Below are 15062 nucleotides of genomic sequence, written 5' to 3'. Positions count from 1 at the left end.
TAGTTTTCTTCATAACAATCTATTTTTGTCTTTTTCATCTAAATGAAACCTTGTCTTCCAAGAACTCCTTTTGGAAGACTCACTTGACTTCCTACCTGTTGTGATACCCTAGGGCCCCAACACAGAATAATAGGGCAGATCACGTGTCCCTATTCCTCTTCCTTCTAGACCCCTTCCTGCCCATGCTGGCATCCCTACCCCATGCCGTCTTCACCAGGACGCAGCCAGGAGAACTCACTTTCTATAATACTATGCAGTCTCATGAAACCGAAGTTAAAATTCAGGAATAAGTACAAAGTCAGTGTTCGTTTCCATTATCTACCTTCTTTTGTTGATTCCTCTGAATGACTTCCATGAGAATCCAAAACTGCACAGGCATCAGCATTTCTTTTATCTTTTTTTTTTTAAGATTTTATTTATTTATTTGACAGAGAGAGATCACAAGTAGGCAGAGAGGCAGGCAGAGAGAGGAAGGGAAGCAGGCTCCCTGCTGAGCAGAGAGCCTGATGCGGGACTCGATCCTAGGACCCTGAGATCATGACCTGAGCTGAAGGCAGCGGTTCAACCCACTGAGCCACCCAGGCGCCCAGGTATCAGCATTTCAAGTTAACATGTCTCGTCCTCACAGTTCTGTTAATAAAAATAAGCATGCCCTATCCTGTGGGAGACACAAAGGGCTCAGGTATGAGGGGACTTCTCTTCTGAGGGATTTTGAGAGGGGTACCCTCACATTTGGGCATATGTAGTTATTAACTGACTCTTCTCAAACCTCTATTTTGTTTTCAACTTCTCTGCAACTTTTCAACCACTTGTCCTCTTTCTCTGTAACTTCTCCTCTAACTGACCTTCAGCTTTTAGAGCCCTCATTACCTGTTCACATACCTTATTTGGTGAGGTAAGCAACTTCCAGGTTACATCCTTTAAAAAGAAAACTGCTTGCCCTCCATTTTGTCTTTTCCCCTTCTGAGTGGCTAAAAGTTGTGACCACTAGAGCAGCTTTCTCGGACCCAGACACAGAAGCCAGGTGTTAGGACATAACTGCCTGCCAGACTTGGACTGCTCACCTCTTGCTTGCTACGTGAAAGAAAATAGAAGCCACTATATTTTGGGGTCTCTTTGTTAAAACAGTTAAGCTTGTTTCCTAACCTACAATTTTCCCTTTAAAGCAGGGTCCCTCAGCACAGTCTTCCATATATCAGAAATCTACCAGTTATTTAAGCTAAAAATATTAGTCATTCTTGACTCCTCCTTTTTGCTTTATTATCTAGGGGACTAGCAGGTCCTGTTGATTCTGTTGCCTACAATTACCTTGAATTTCCCATCTTTTTTTTTTTTTAAGATTTTATTTATTTATTTGACAGAGATCACAAGTAGGCAGAGAGGCAGGCAGAAGAGAGCAGACTCCCTGCTGAGCAGAGAGCCAGATGTGGGGCTCAATTCCAGGACTCAGGAATCATGACCTGAGCCAAAGGCAGAGGCTTAATCCCCTGAGCCACCCAGGTGCCCTGAATTTCCCATCTTTTGTTCTCTCCACTGCCATCACCTTAGTTGAGCCCAGTTATATTTTACCTAGACGCTATCAGCCCTGTAACAAATGTAAGAGCTAGTGTCTCCATCTTCATTCTCTCTTTTTTTTAAGATTTTTATTTATTTATTTGATAGACAGAGATCACAAGTAGGCAGAGAGGCAGGCAGAGAGAGAGGGGGAAGCAGGCTCCCCGCCGAGCAGAGAGCCCGATGGGGGGATCGATCCCAGGACCCTGAGATCATGACCTGAGCTGAAGGCAGAGGCTTAAACCACTGAGCCACCCAGGCGCCCCTCCATCTTCATTCTTAACCTCATGACACATTCTCTCCTATTGAACTGGAAAAGTGCTCTCGATATCCAGATGTAAGCCATGTCCCATCACTGCCTTCATTAAAACCCTTTAGTGGGGGCGCCTGGGTGGCTCAGTGGGTTAAGCCGCTGCCTTCGGCTCAGGTCATGATCTCAGCGTCCTGGGATCGAGTCCCGCTTCGGACTCTGCTCAGCGGGGAGCCTGCTTCCATTCCTCTCCCTCTGCCTGCCTCTCTGCCTACTTGTGATCTGTCTGTCAAATAAATAGATAAAATCTTTAAAAAAAAAAAAAAAAACCCTTGGGGCACCTGGGTGGCTCAGTGGGTTAGGCCGCTGCCTTCGGCTCCGGTCGAGATCTCAGGGTCCTGGGATCGAGTCCCGCGTCGGGATCTCTGCTCTGCGGGGAGCCTGCTTCCTCCTCTCTCTCTCTCTCTCTGCCTGCCTCTCTGCCTATTTGTGATCTCTCTGTGTCAAATAAATAAATAAAATCTTAAAAAAAAAAAACAACCCTTTAGTGGCTTTTCTTCACATTTAAAAGCTGAATTTACTGTGGCCTGCAAGGCTCTACCTTTCTCTCTAATTTCATACCTCCTCCTACTATGCTCCCATGAGAAGGTTCTCTTTCTGTTCCCTGATTACTCAAAGTTCCTTCCCACCTCAGGATCTTTGCACATACTGTTTGCCTTGAAGCAAACTGGATCTCTAGTTGTATTTTTGTTCTTGAGTCGCTGTTACCACTGTGTCAGGAAAACAGATGAGGACATGAGGATTGTTGGCATGTATAAAAGGAGATTCCAGGGCAAAGGGGAGAAAAGCATTATTTAGAGAAGAGACTAAAATTTGCTTGAGATAAAGAAAAATGTGGATCTTCAGGTAAAAAGATCTTGTTGCTGTCAAAGGAAAACGAACAAAAATTGCCCAATATCTGGATGATATTTTGAATTTCAGTGATAAAGAATCCAGATTTTCAGGAAGAAAAAGAGAAGATTGCTCACAAAGGTAGAAAATCAGGCCTCTGAGTGTGTGTGTCAGGATATACTGACAGGATATACTTTTAAACAGAATATACTGAGCAGGGGGAAAGGATGTGTGTAGTCAATAGTTCTATTGTGTGAAAGTCACACACAATTTTCATTTACATATGCTCTGAAAATTCCACCTGTTCTGAAAGAATTCACTTGATAGAAATATTGTGGATAACAGATTAATCAAAAACATGTAAAGTAGAAGTAGGTGGTAGAAGTCCTAACGGTGAGTGTGGAAATGAATTAAGTATAAAAAGTAAATATGAATAATATAACTATAAAGCACTGTAAATGTTTTGAAAGACATATTTTATAAATTTAAAATGGATTTTATAAATTTAAAATGGATGAAAGACTTAAATGTGAGAAAGGAAACCACCAAAATCCTAGAGGAGAACATAGGCAACAATCCCTTTGGCCTCAGCCATAGGAACTTCTTGCTAGACCCATTCCAAAGACAAGGGAAACAAAAACAAAAATGAACTGTTTAGACTTCATCAAGATAAAAGTTTTCCACACAGTGAAGAAAACAATCAAAACTAAAAGGCAGACTACGGAATGGGAGAAGATACTTGCAAATGACGGACACTGATAAAAGAGTATCCAGGGTGCCTGGGTGGCTCAGTAGTTAAACCTCTGCCTTCAGCTCGGGTCATGATCCCAGGGTCCTGGGATGGAGCCCCGATCCGGCTCCCTGCTCAGTGGGGAGTCTGCTTCTCCCTCTCTTTCTGCCTGCTGCCCCTGCTATGCTCTCTCTCTCTGTCTGTCTGTCAAATAAATAAAATCTTAAAAAAAAAAAGAGAGTATCCAGAATCCATAAAGAACTCATCAAACTCAATACCCCCAAAAAACAAATAATCCAGATAAGAAATGGGCAGAAGACATGACTAGACATTTTTCCAAAGAAGATATCCACATGGCTGGCAGACACATGAAAAGATGCTCAATATCACTCATTGTCAGGGAAATACAAATCAAAACCATGATGAGATACCACCTTCACACCAATCAAAATGGTTAAAATTAACAACACAGGAAACAACAGATGTTTGCAAGGATGCGGAGAAAGGGGAACCCTCTGACACAGTTGGTGGGAATGCAAACTGGTGCAGTTACTCTGGAAAACAGTATGGAGGGTCCTTAAAAAGTTGAAAATAGAATTACCCTATAATCTACCAATTGTACTAATAGGTATTTACTCAAAAGTAACAAAAATACGGATTTGAAGGGGCACATGCACCCCGATGTTTATAGCTACATTATCTACAATAGCCAAACTATGCAAAAAGCCCAAATGTCCATCAACTAATGAATGGATAAAGAAGAGGTGGTATATATATTATATATTATATGGTGGTATATATGGTTTTGTGATAACAAATACCTGTGTAAATACTCACTTTGTCAGCATATATACTAAAATTGGAACAATACAGAGAAGATTAGCATTGCCCCTGTGCAAAGATGACACATAGATTCATAGAGCATTCCATATTTGGGGGGATTAGGGAGCTCACTTACTGTGAAGAGCATGAGGTGATTAAAATAAAAAGTAGGTGTTTTTTTAAAAGCAAAATGAGTGTTTTTTTTTTTTTTAAAGATTTTATTTATTTATTTGACAGACAGAGATCACAAGCAGGCAGAGAGGCAGGCAGAGAGAGAGGAGGAAGCAGGCTCCCCGCTGAGCAGAGAGCCCGATGCGGGACTCGATCCCAGGACCCCGAGATCATGACCTGAGCCGAAGGCAGCGGCTTAACCCACTGAGCCACCCAGGCGCCCAAATGAGTGTTTTTAAAAGCAAAAATAGCTAGTAGAATTAAAAATAAGAAGGTCACTTTTCAAATCAGTCGAAAACAAAACATAACCCCTAATGCAAAAGATAGAAAACAGTTTAAGGGGCGCCTGGGTGGCTCAGGTTAAGTGCCTTCAGCTCAGGTCATGATCTCAGGGGTCCTGGGATTGAGCCCCATGTCAGGCTCCCTGCTCAGCAGGTTAAGAAAAGGTTAAGAAAACTAAGGGTTTGCTTTTGAAGAGATAAACAAAATTAACAAGACTTTAGCTAGACTAAACAAGAAAAGAGGACCCAAATCAATAAATTTATAAATGAAAGGGGAGACATTACAAAAGACATCAAAGAAATACAATGGATCATAAGAAACTACTATGAACAACTATATGCCAACAAACTGGGTAACTTAAAGAAAAGGATAAATTTCTAGAAACATAAGACCTACCAAAACTGAATCAGGAAGAAATTAAAAAATCTGAACAGACCAATAAGGGATAAGATTGAAGCAGTAATCAAAAAGCTCCCCAAAATGAAAAACTCAGGACCAGATAAATTTACTAGTGAATTTTACAAAACATTTAAAGAAGACTTATCACCAATCCTTCTCAAACAATTCCAAAAATTGAAGAAGAGGAATATTCACAAGCTTATAAGGCCAAGAGTACCCAGATAGCCAAGCCATATAAGGACACTACAAGAAAAGATTACAGGATAGTATCTCTGATGAATATAGATGCAAAAATTCTAAACAAAATACTAGCAAACTGAATTCAGCAGCACATTAAAAGGATCATATACCATGATCAAGAGGGATTCATCCCTGGGATGCAAGGATGGTTCAACATATGCAAACCAATAAGTGTAATATATCATATTGAAAGAATAAAAGACAAAAATCACCTGATTGTCTCAATAGATGCAGGAAAACATTTGATAAAATTCAACATCTATTCATGACAAAAACTCAATAAATTAGTTATAGAAGGAATGTACCTCAACATGACAAAAGCCATAGATGACAAGCTTATAGCCAACATCATACTCAGTGGTGAAAGGATGAAATATTTTTCTCTAAAATCAGGAACAAGACAAGGGCAGTCAGTCCCACAACTCCTATTCAACACAGTACTAGAAATCCTAGGCAGAGCAATCAGGCAAGAAAAAGAAGTAAAAGACATTATAATTGGAAAGGACAAAGTAAAATTGTCTCTGTTTGCAGGTGACACGATTTTATATACATAGAAAAATATATGTAAAAAATCCTAAATATCCCACCAAGAAACTTAGATCTAATCAATAAATTCAGTAAAGCTGTAGGATACAAGATCAAACTTACAAAAATCAGTAGCATTTCCATACACTAAAATGAACTATCTAAAAAAGAAAACAATCTCATTTATAAGAGCATCAAAAATAATGAACTACTTAGGAATAAGTTTAACCATGGAGATGAAAGATCTCTAAACCAAACTGTAAGACATTTATGAAGAAACACAAATGGAGAAGACAACCTCTGTTCATGGATTGGAAGAATTAATATTGTTAAAATGTCCATACAATCCCATATCATGTTTCCATTCAATCAACCCCTATGAAAATTTCAAGGACTTTTTTTTTTTTGCAGAAATAGAAAGAAAAAACAATGTTAAAATTCATGAGGAACCATAAAAGACTGACCCCAAATAGCAAAAGCAGTCCTGAGAAAGGAAAGCAAAGCTGGAGGCATTACACCTCCTACTTCAAATTATATTGCAAAGCTATCATAGTAGAATTGGAAAGGTATGGTACTAGCATATTGGCAGACACACAGACCAATGGAATAGAATCAAGAGCTCAGAAATAAACCTGTGCATATACAGTCAACTAATATTTGATAAAAGAACCAAGAATCCTAAGTGGAGAAAACCTAGTGTCTTCAATAAATGGTGTCAGGAAAATCAGATACTCACATGCCAAAGGATGAAACTACACCCTTGTGTTATATCACTCATAAAAATTAACTAGGAACATATAAAAAGCTTTACTAAATGTGAGACCTGAAACCATAAAACTCCTAAAAGAAGACATAGAGAAAGGGCTTATTGACATGAATGTTGACAACAAACTGAAAATCTGCACAGCAAAAGAACCAGTCAGCAGAATGAAAAGGCAAGCCACATATCTGATAATATTTTTTTTTAAAGATTTTATTTATTTATTTGACAGAGAGAGATCACAAGTAGGCAGAGAGGCAGGCAGAGAGAGAGGAAGGGAAGCAGGCCCCCTGCTGAGCAGAGAGCCTGATGTGGGACTTGATCCCAGGACCCTGAGATCATGACCTGAGCCGAAGGCAGCGGCTTAACCCACTGAGCCACCCAGGCGCCCCTGATAATATTAATATCCAAAATACATAAGAAACTCACTTAGCCAGAAAAATCCAAAATGGACAAAGGATCTGAATAGACATTTTTCCAAAGAAGATGTTCAGTTAGACAGCAGGTACATGAAAAAATGTTCAGCATCAGTAATTAATAGGAAAGTTTAATTAATAGGAAATCAAAACCACAATGAGGTACCCCCTCACACCTGTTGGAATGGTTCTCATTAGAAAAGCAAATAACAATTTGCTTTTGGTGAAGAGGTGGAGAAAAGGGGAGCCCTGTGCCCTGTTGGTGGGAATGTAAACTGACACAGCCACTAAGGAAAACAGCATGGAGATTTCTGAAAAATTAGAAGTAGAACCACATGATGCAGCAATCCCACTCTTGGGGGTATATCCAAAGGAAATGAAATCTATCCTGAAGAGGTATCTGCACCCCTATGTTTATTACAGCATTATTTATTAATAGCTAGGACATGGAGACAAACTGTCCATAGATGGATGAACGGTTAGGGAAAAGGCGGAACAGTATAATATTCTTATATCCTATCCATATGTAAATGTGTTCTAATATATATGATATATGTAATGTTCATTAATTAATTATATATAATGGAATACCACTCAGCCATAAACAAGGAAGTCCTGCCATTTGTGAAACATGGATGGACCTTGAAGGCAATATGCTAAATGAAATAAATCAGACAGAGGAAGACAAATACTGCATAATCTCACTTATATGTGGAATCTAAAACAAAACAAAACAAAACACCACACCCATAGAAACAGAGATCAGATTTTTGGTTGCCAGAGGTGGGTGGTACATGATGCAGGAATTAGTGAAGGTGATCAAAAGGTACAAACTTTCAGTTATAAGTAAGTTCTAGGGACGCCTGGGTGGCTGGGTCTATTGGGCGGCTGCCTTCGGCTCAGGTCATGATCCCAGGGTCCTGGGATCCAGTCCCACATCAGGCTCCTTGCTTGGCAGGGAGCCTGCTTCTCCCTCTGCCTCTGCCTACCACTCTGCCTGCCTGTGCTCTCTCTCTTTCTGACAAATAAATAAATAAAATGTTTTTAAAAAGATAAGTAAGTTCTAAGGATATAATATACAATGTGATGACTATAGTTAATAATATTAGGCTGTGTATATGAAAATTGCTAAGAGAGTAGATCTTAAAGGTTCTCATCACAAGGAAAAAACTAACTGTGAGGTGATGGGTATTAACTAAACTTATTGTGATTATTTCATAATATATACGTATATCAAATCACTATGTTAAATGCTTTAGATGTCTACAATGTCATGCATCAACTGTATCTCGATCTGGGAAAAAAGAAATGAAAACTAATTATAAGTCAATTAAAATAATTCTGCAAGAAAGCTAAAAGTAAAGAGAAAAAACATGAAAATCTTAGAGATTATTAATTAGACGAAGTATCAGTGTACAAAGCAGTAAATGGGACAAGGTTAATTTTAGTTTGATAGTGTATAGCTCAAAATGGAGATATGGGAAACTTCTTGCAGTGAATAACAACATCGAGCTGTTAAAAATACACAAGAAACAGGGATAATCTGATAGATGTTTATTATTAGTGGGAACCATAAACAAGGCATTCTCTGACAGAAAGATCAACTCCATGAAAGACAACTGAGGTGTCTGGGGGAAACACTGGGCAAGAACCACGCTTGTATCTTTGGGCTATGATCCTATAACTGTAATGTCCTCTCTCTCTCTCTCAATTGATGCAAAATGTCTCAGAAATAAAAGCAAAAAAAGTTCTTTTCTTAAAAAATCAACAGACAGGGGCGCCTGGGTGGCTCAGTGGGTTAAGCCGCTGCCTTCGGCTCAGGTCATGATCTCAGGGTCCTGGGATCGAGTCCCACATCGGGCTCTCTGCTTAGCAGGGAGCCTGCTTCCTCCTCTCTCTCTCTCTCTGCTTGCCTCTCTGCCTACTTGTGATCTCTCTGTGTCAAATAAATAAAATCTTTAAAAAAAAAATCAACAGACAAATGATTAAGCCAGCTTTGGGACCAAACTTCTTTTTTCATTTTTTTTTTTTTTTTGTCAAAATGAGAATATTTTAAAACTAGGGAAGTGCAGACTGTTGTTTAGAGTTGATGTCTCCTAGGTAAGATGATTTGAACTACATTTGGGAAAGAAGAGATCTTGGAGGGAGGGAAGAGGGAACAGGCCCTTCCTGGGCTCATTTTTAAGAATTATGCCAGTTCCAGGGGCACCTGAGTGGCTCAACTGGTTAAGCATCTGCCTTTGGCTCAGGACATGATTATAGAGTCCTGGGATTGAGTCCTACATCTGGGTCCTGCTCTGTGGGGAGATGCAGACTCTACCGCTCTCTCTCTCAAATAAATAAATAAAATAAAATAATAAAAAAAAAGAATTGTGCAAGTTCTGGAAAACTTGGTTCAGTTCCTCTCTCTCCCACCCCAACCATGAGCACAGTGAGGAGAGAATGTTCTGGTAGTCCTGCTGGATTGGAGGTCTTGCTATCTCAGACTTCCCCTCCTGCCATTCCTAATGCTTTGTTTTCTCTCCCTTTCTCCTTCCCTTGGGGACTTGAAAGATGCTTTGGGATGAGAAGCAAAACAATAATAGATTACTCTCCACTTAGACCATTTGCAGAACCAGAATATCCTTCCCATAAAGGGAAAAACTTTAATTTTCTAACGCCTAACATCACTTCACGGTGCCCGCAGAGCCAATCTGCTTGTGACAGCTTTTGATTGTTTGCTGCACCATGAACTGGCCAAATTTGTTCCTGACCAATATTTAACATTCTTGCACCACTGGAATAAGACTTTCACCCTACTTGGCCGTGGCTTAAATTTTTTTTTTTTTTTTTTTTTGTCGTGGGCTTTACTTGGTAGCATTTTATTTGCGATTTCAGCTCCTATGATGATAAATGGAATTAGTCTACTAGTCTATAGTTCTTTGTATTGTCTTTGTCTGGTTTTAATATCAGGACTTAATTGCCTTGTGAAAATGCACTGGAAGTCTTTTCATATTATTATGTTGTGGAGTAATTTTTTAAAAGATTTTATTTTTAAGCAATCTGTACACCCAACGTGGGACTCGAACCCACAACCCCAAGATCGAGGCACATGCTTCACTGACTGAGCCAGCCAGGCACCCCTGTATAATCAACATATTACATTACTTTCAGGTGCACAACACAATGATTTGATATTTATATGTCTTTTGAAATGATCACCACAATAAGTCTAGTCATCCCCAAACATAGTTACAAAAAAATTGGTTTCTGGTGATGAGAACTTCTAAGATCTATTCTCTTATCAACTTTCAAATATTTTATTAACTAAAATCACCACGCTGTACATCACATACCCAAGAATTACTTATTGTGGAGTAATCTCTAAAACAAGCCTTCCCACTACCTAGTGGTGGTATGTGTGTGTGTGCGGGGTGTGTGTGTGTGTGTGTGTGTGTGTGTGTGTGTGTGTGACAGGTTACAGGTGCCGAACTGATCCCCTTCAGCTTCAAGGGAACTAGGAAGCAGGATGGAGAAATACTTCCATTTTCTGAGCTCTGTGTTGAAACATCATATGTAGCATGGGTTCTAGTCAAAAGAAAAAGAAATGTTGACCGTAAACCAAGAACTGGGAGAAAGCTCTACTCTGCATTTTCTTTGGGGCTTGGGAACAGTTCCTGGGACCTCCTGTTTAAATAAGATCAGGTCCTTTCACACCGTTCTGACAAAGTCTGGAGCTTTCAGGTTTGTTGGTCCTTCCAGATGCCTCCACTGGAGGTGAAGCCTGGTTAGTCCAGTTCATCAACAGGTGAACCTCATGTACTCAGCAGCTGTGTTTTCCTCCTTACTGGAAGTCCACACACCTCTCTTCTCCAACTCTCCTGCCTGAGATTTTAAGCAGTTCTGCTGCTTAAAAAATCTAACAGGCTTTTAAAACTGGATGCTTTTGTGAGCATTCTGTTCCCTGAAAACATAACCCCACAACCGCCATGCTCAAGAAATTGGTGCAAAATAAAAATTTTTTTTTGCCATCTTGTTGGTTCCCCTATTAGAAAGTTAATACCTCTTCACGTGGGCTTAAAAAAATTTTTTTTTCACAATCAAGATATTGAAAGATTCACCTGTAAAACCACATAGGCCCGAATTTTTTTTTAATTATTTATGCTGTGGTTCCTTTGATTTTTAAGGGCTATTCATGTTTCTTCTTGTGTGTTGACTTATTCAAATACTGGAGGGAGATTCCTGAGGTAGTAATAAAAGCTAACCGTCCCTGAGTGCTTCTTGGGTGCCCTTTATTTAACGGTGTGACCCCATCTAATTGTGAGTCTCATTTTTTTTTAAGTATTTTTTTTTAAGATTTTATTTATTTATTTGACAGAGAGAAATCACAAGTACACTGAGAGGCAGGCAGAGAGAGAGAGAGAAGGAAGCAGGCTCCCCGCTGAGCAGAGAGCCCAATGCGGGACTCGATCCCAGGACCCTGAGATCATGACCTGAGCCGAAGGCAGCGGCTTAACCCACTGAGCCACCCAGGCGCCCCTTTTTTTAAGTATTTTTTATTAGCATTTAATATATTATTGGCCCCAGGAGCACAGGTCTGTAAATCACCGGGTCTACACATTTCACAGCAGTGAGTCTCATTTTTTAAGTGAGAAAAACTAAGGCGACCAGGTGTTTAAAATTTAGAGAACTCTTCGGTGCCGCAGCAACAAATACACGTGCCAATACACGTGCCGGGAAGAGCCAGGCGTTGGAGGCTGCAGTTTGGTGACCAGAATGGCCAGTGAGTGACAGAGTCTGGAGGAGCCCTGCCAGCTAAGGGTCAGGTGGGAGGAAATCTGGGACCCAAAGCGGGAGGCTGAGGTGGAGGGTGTGGGGAGGGGATGTGGCCAGGAGCCCCCTTCCCCCCAAACCCACTCCCCACCCTCACATTAGTGACCGGCTGAGCCTCTTCCTCAGCCTTAGGGCCACCAGGTGGAGGCGGGCCCCACGCGCTGACTCCCGGCGCTTGAGACGCTGGCTGGTGGGGGGCGAGCCACGTGATGCCCGGCGCCATCCACTGCGCGCCCCCCACCCCGGGCGTGTCTCCTCCCCGCGCCCCTGCCCCGCCCCGCCGCACCCGGTGCTGTGCGCAGGGCGGCCGGCAGTTGTCCGTCCCGGCCGTTGGCGCCTCGCGGGCCTTCTAGAAGCCTCGAGGCTTGCCGGGCAGGGGTCGGACGTGGGAGGGGCGCAGTGCCCAAGCCGCGAGCGCGCTCCCGGCAGCGTCCTTTTGGGAGGGTGCGGAGCGTCGCGGGTGGTGTGCTGCGGCCTGCGGGTCCCGGGGGCCCCCACGGAGGGCGGAGGCCGGCAGTGCCGCGAGTTTTGCCCGCAAAGCGCCTTCCGAGTGAGGGACGACGGGAAGACCCGGGAAGGGACGCGGCCGCGACGGTGCTGGTCTCTCCACGCCGGCCGTCCGGCGGGAGCGACGCGCGGGGAAGATGCTCGAGGTGCTGGTGCTGAAGGTGAGCGAGCGCCCAGCCCCGGCCGGCCGGCCTCTCCCCGCGCAGGGGCCGCCCCGGCTGCTCACGCCGGTCTTCGGACCCGCGGGTGGGCTTGCCGGATGGGATTCCGGACCCCCGACTGCAGATCGACAACACGAGATTTCAGTTCCAGGTGTGCCCAGGTGTTGTTTGGAACTCAGTAAAAAGTTACTCATCATGGATTTACTGACTCTGCAACCTTAGCGGGGGAGGATGGACCGTAACGCCTTCTCCCGCGCTCCCCCGTCCTGGGAGGCGCTGGCGTAGAGTCCCCGGGCCCCGGTCCTTGAACACGGGGACCTTCGGCTGGTCCCCTCTGGGGGGAGGGGGTGTCCCCATTTCAGGGCCCCTTGTGGCAACCACCCCTCCACACCCGCCCCTCCCAGCTTCACGCGGGAAACTGCTCGCTCGCGCCCGTGGACTCTGGCGGCCCCTCCCCACGCGTGCGCCCTGGGGCTCCGAACCCCAGTCCTCGAGCGGCGTGAAGGAGGCGGGGCGTGCCGGCAGCTGCAGCTCCGAGTCGCGCGGGTAAGAGGCACGAGGCCGAAGGCAGGGCGTGTTCACAAGGTTAGTTGGAGGGAGGAGTTTACAAACCAGAGCAAACGGGTGGGTTTTGGTCTCTGGGAAAAGGAAATACAAAAAAAATTTTTTTGTTTTTTAATTATGCTTCTGTGGGCGGAGGAGAGGAACGTAGCAAATGATGGATTTTTAAAAGCCATCAATTTTCCCGCTCCTTTTTTAGGTCTTGGGTAATTTATATGAGCAGAGATTCACGGGAAGCATCTGATTTTTAAAAATTTTTATTTATTTATTTTTACAGAGAGAGATCACAAGTAGGCAGAGGCAGGCAGAGAGAGAGAGGGAAGCAGGCTCCCTGCTGAGCAGAGAGCCTGATGCAGGACTCAATCCCAGGACCCTGAGATCATGACCTGAGCTGAAGGCAGCGGCTTAACCCACTGAGCCACCCAGCCACCCTGAAGCATTTGATTCTTACAGAGGATTTACTCCAAGGCTTTTAGGCTTTTCATATCTAACTGGCAAGCCCCTCTCCATCACCAGTTCTAAACAGGCATCTCCTGTTTTGCCTGTAGGAAGACAGGGCTTTACTAGGGTTGCACCGGGGCAGAATTGGGGGCAGGAGTTGTTGGATTCTCACTGTCTCAAACTTGGGAAACAATCCCTGTCTTGGATCCTTTTCTTTACCCTGTCAGCTCTGCTCTGTCCACACTTCCGGCTCTTAATCTACTGGCCCTCAGCGAATTTTCTTTACACACAGGAGTAGTTCCCTAAGTGTGCTACAGGTTGCAGTTATAGTTCTCCAGGGTAATTTAGCTTTTACGTGGATGCAGATTTTTCCCTCAAGTGCCCATCAGGAGATGAATGGAGAAGCAAAGTGTGGTCTATACATATAATGGAATACTACTCAGCCTTAATAACAAAGAAAATTCTGATACATGTTGTAATATGTATGAACCATCCCTTGTTAAGTGAAAGAAGCCAGATACAAAAGGACAAATACTGTATGATTCTACTTCTGTGAGGTTCCTGGAGTACTTAGATTCAGAGAGACAGAAAGTAGAAGGGGATTTGCTCAGGGGCTGAGGGGACACAGGGGTGGGGGATTATTACATAAAGGGTGAAGGGTTTCAGTTTTGCAAGCTGAAAGGAGTTCTGGAAATGGATGGTGGTGATGTGGTTAATACCACTGAATGTGGTGAAGATGGTAAATTTTATGGGTATTTTACCACAAAGTTATTATTAAAAATTGTTTAAATGCCCAATTAATATTTGTTGTAATGGATTTTAGAAATAACAGAAGTAGCATCAGAAGCCTGTTAAGATGAATCTCATGAAGAAAAAGGTGTTGATTGAAAATAATTTCTTAAGAAAGCAGCCCAGGCAAACGTGCCATTATGTTGGAAATGAGTCAGGCAGAGAGTATGGTGAGACCTAGTGGGAGTCCCGTAGATGGGCTTGTTCCCGCAGAAGGGCTACAGGAGAGAAGAATTAGCCATGGCATCTTTGTTGGGGTGACTGGCACCAGAAAAGCCCCAGGGTCATTGGTCATAGAATCAAGCTGTGTTCCAGAAGGACTGTTGACAGTGGGGTGTGGACCCTTCAAATGGGCAGCTTGTGCCAGGGAGGAGTGGTATGGGCTAAGCCGACAACGGGTGACATGGATGACATTCTGAAAGCTGCAGTCTGTGACATCCCTACTGGGGTAAAGCAGCTATTTCCTGGCTCACATGAACGATTTCAGTGCTGTCCATGGGATCCACAAACAGTATTTCAAGAGTGGTTTTCCTGCCCAGAGGAGGCTGTGTTAAGATGAAAGGTCCAAGGACCTCTTGCATCAGCATGACTGTCAGTGGGTCAGGTCTTCCTGTTTCGTTTGGAATTATCACAGCTATTTATTTTATTTTAAGATTTTATTTATTTGACAGAGAGCACACAAGCAGGGGGAGTGGCAGGCAGAAAAAGAGGGAGAAGCAGACTCCCCACTGAGCAGGGAGCTGATGCAGGG

General features: G+C 43.1%; 1 protein-coding gene and 1 non-coding gene across 10 annotated transcripts in view; both read left to right on the top strand.

The window, feature by feature from the left end:
• Nucleotides 1–4254: 4254 nt before the first annotated feature.
• Nucleotides 4255–4361, top strand: LOC116580423. The gene has a single exon (XR_004281658.1). It is a non-coding gene; the product is annotated as a U6 spliceosomal RNA (small nuclear RNA).
• Nucleotides 4362–11665: 7304 nt separating this feature from the next.
• Nucleotides 11666–15062, top strand: part of TDRD12 (tudor domain containing 12) — a 69246-nt gene continuing 65849 nt past the window's right edge. For 2 of the 9 annotated variants that reach the window (XM_032325846.1, XM_032325842.1), the window contains exon 1: nucleotides 12135–12520. In XM_032325846.1, the coding sequence (XP_032181737.1) occupies nucleotides 12497–12520 (24 nt within the window). In that variant the 5' untranslated portion in view covers nucleotides 12135–12496. The other 7 variants (XM_032325841.1, XM_032325852.1, XM_032325843.1 and 4 more) reach the window with 6 other exon arrangements.

The sequence above is a fragment of the Mustela erminea genome, chromosome 19, assembly GCF_009829155.1.
Source record: "Mustela erminea isolate mMusErm1 chromosome 19, mMusErm1.Pri, whole genome shotgun sequence".
NCBI lineage: Eukaryota > Metazoa > Chordata > Mammalia > Carnivora > Mustelidae > Mustela > Mustela erminea.
Note: the sequence above shows the minus strand (reverse complement) of the source record. Positions and strands in the feature narration are given on the sequence as shown.